The 2,240-nt window shown below is 47.5% G+C and overlaps 1 protein-coding gene across 5 annotated transcripts in view; it reads left to right on the top strand.

Annotated features, from left to right (window-relative positions):
* The window catches only part of ZNF384 (zinc finger protein 384), a 21,588-nt gene extending 19,440 nt beyond the window's left edge, over positions 1 to 2,148 (top strand). For all 5 annotated transcript variants that reach the window (XM_006757577.2, XM_006757581.2, XM_006757579.2 and 2 more), the window contains one exon: positions 974 to 2,148. In XM_006757577.2, coding sequence (XP_006757640.1) covers positions 974 to 1,369 — 396 coding nt within the window. In that variant the 3' untranslated portion in view covers positions 1,370 to 2,148. The remainder of the gene's footprint in view (positions 1 to 973) is intronic.
* The last annotated feature ends 92 nt before the right edge of the window (positions 2,149 to 2,240 follow it).

Raw genomic sequence — 2,240 nt, forward strand, 5'->3', positions numbered from 1 at the left:
TATATAAGTATATATATACCCACTCATCACGGCCATTTTTGTTGTAACCATTTCTGTGTTTATAAATGCATTATCGCTGAGAATTTTCATATTTGATCTTTTGTTTATTTTTGTCCCTTTTCCCCCACCCTGTCTTCTGACCAATGACATTTTTATTTTCCTTTGTCTTTTTCTTTTTCCAATCATGGCAGATTTCAGAGAAAAGAGAAAATGAAAAAAAAAAAAGACAGGAAACCAGTTGTTATAAAGCAATTTAAAATGAAGAAAAAACTTATGTACAAACCAAGGGGTGTTTTTAGAACCTTGTATAGAAATAAATTCATGTAAAAGGATCAGAGGCAGTGGAGCTACTGATGTGAGCGAGCATGGGAAAAGCTATTTGGAGAGATATTAGAGGCCAGTACTGAGGGTTTACACTAGAGTTTCTATATGTGAAAAACGAATGCTGTGTGGTGAGACTGTATCCCCAGCCACAGAAGGGAACAGCTTTGATATATCTGAAGTGAAATCTTGGTTGATGAGATTTTCTACATACAAATCTTAAGGGGACTGCATTGCCTAAATATGTGACAGCAAGGTTTCAGTTGTGTTAAGACCACTAAGCTTCTTAACAAAGAACAGCAAGCTCCATGCAAAGATCTTTGAGAAAGTGACAGCCTTTTCCTGTGCCAATTGAATGTCCATGGTGACTCTAAAGCAGCAGTTGACAACCTTTTGGACCTCATGGACCACCAGTGGCCCGGGGACCACCAGTTGGCAACTGCTGGTCTAAAGGACACCCCCCTCCCCCCACCTTTTTAGCCAGTAGTGAGCCCTGAAAGTGGCTCGTAGGGTGAACTTGCCCATGGCTTCAGAATATATCTGAGTGTAAGTCCTGCTCTATTTTAAGTAAAGTAAGAGCCCAGGATGCTAGTTATAAGTAACCTCTTTCCTTCTTTTCCCCCCCTCAACTCTTTTTTACCATCTCTCCCAGGAAACGTACCTTATGAAACATATGCGCAAACACAACCCTCCTGATCTCCAGCAACAAGTGCAGGCAGCGGCAGCAGCGGCAGCAGCGGCCCAGGCTCAAGCTCAGGCTCAAGCCCAAGCCCAAGCCCAAGCCCAAGCCCAAGCCCAGGCTCAAGCCCAAGCCCAAGCCCAGGCTTCCCAGGCATCGCAACAGCAGCAGCAGCAGCAACCACAGCCACCACACTTCCAGTCCCCGGGGGCAGCCCCCCAGGGTGGGGGTGGTGGGGACAGCAACCCCAACCCTCCACCCCAGTGTTCTTTTGACCTGACCCCCTATAAGACGGCGGAGCATCATAAGGACATCTGCCTCACTGTCACCACCAGCACCATCCAGGTGGAGCACCTGGCCAGCTCATAGAGACCTATGCTGCCACCCCACTGGGAAAAGGAAGAAGTTCTGGTCTCTTCTTTCTCTAACTCCTCTTGGTGGGAAACGTCTTCTTCCTTGACAGGCCTTGGCTCCATCTCCTTGGGCCTCAGGCACAGCCTTCCTTCACAGGATACCATCCTTATTTTCAATTCCTCTTCAAAAGGATTATCAGCCCTCCTGATTGGCAAAGGAATACTGAGCTGGTAGTGTAATCCAGCAGCCTCCCTCCTAAGCATAGCTTTTAAAAATTGGGAGTTGGTGCTCAAGGGGGGGATTTGCTATGACCTCATAGAAACGTTTCCATTGTGGGCACTTACTCTCTCCTTACCCTCATAATCTTCAAAGTTTAAGCTGATAGAAGACTAGAGGCTGGCCCTCCCAGATACCAGAGAGAAGAAAGCCCTAAATGCAACCAGCCTCCTGTTCCAATCTTGCCTGTGTAAGAACAGAGGTTTCTCATGTGCCCTGACCCTGGGAGCCATTTCCCCTCATGGTCTTACTTCAGTTCCTACCTGATGCTGGAGGAAGGAGATCTGGGAGGGGGTCAGACTCCCTTTACTTGTAAAGGGCATGAGCCCAGATGTGGTCCCCACGGGGCCGGTGATCCCCAGATGGTCGAGGGTGGCTTAGAAACGTGGGATATGGTCTTCCTTGGAGCCTCTCCCCTTCTCTGCCAACCAATGCCCTATACTCAGCTTCCCCATCCCCAAACTTAAGGAGCTGTGGGAGCTTTATGAAATCCCAAACAAAGGAGTGTTGCACAGAAGGGAAAGTTCAGGGCAAACACAAGGACTGGACTTAGCTTCCTAGGTGCCACGGTCAGTTGCTGGACACGGATTTATATATAAATATATATATA

Source organism: Myotis davidii, unplaced genomic scaffold (genome assembly GCF_000327345.1).
Source record: "Myotis davidii unplaced genomic scaffold, ASM32734v1 scaffold13, whole genome shotgun sequence".
NCBI lineage: Eukaryota > Metazoa > Chordata > Mammalia > Chiroptera > Vespertilionidae > Myotis > Myotis davidii.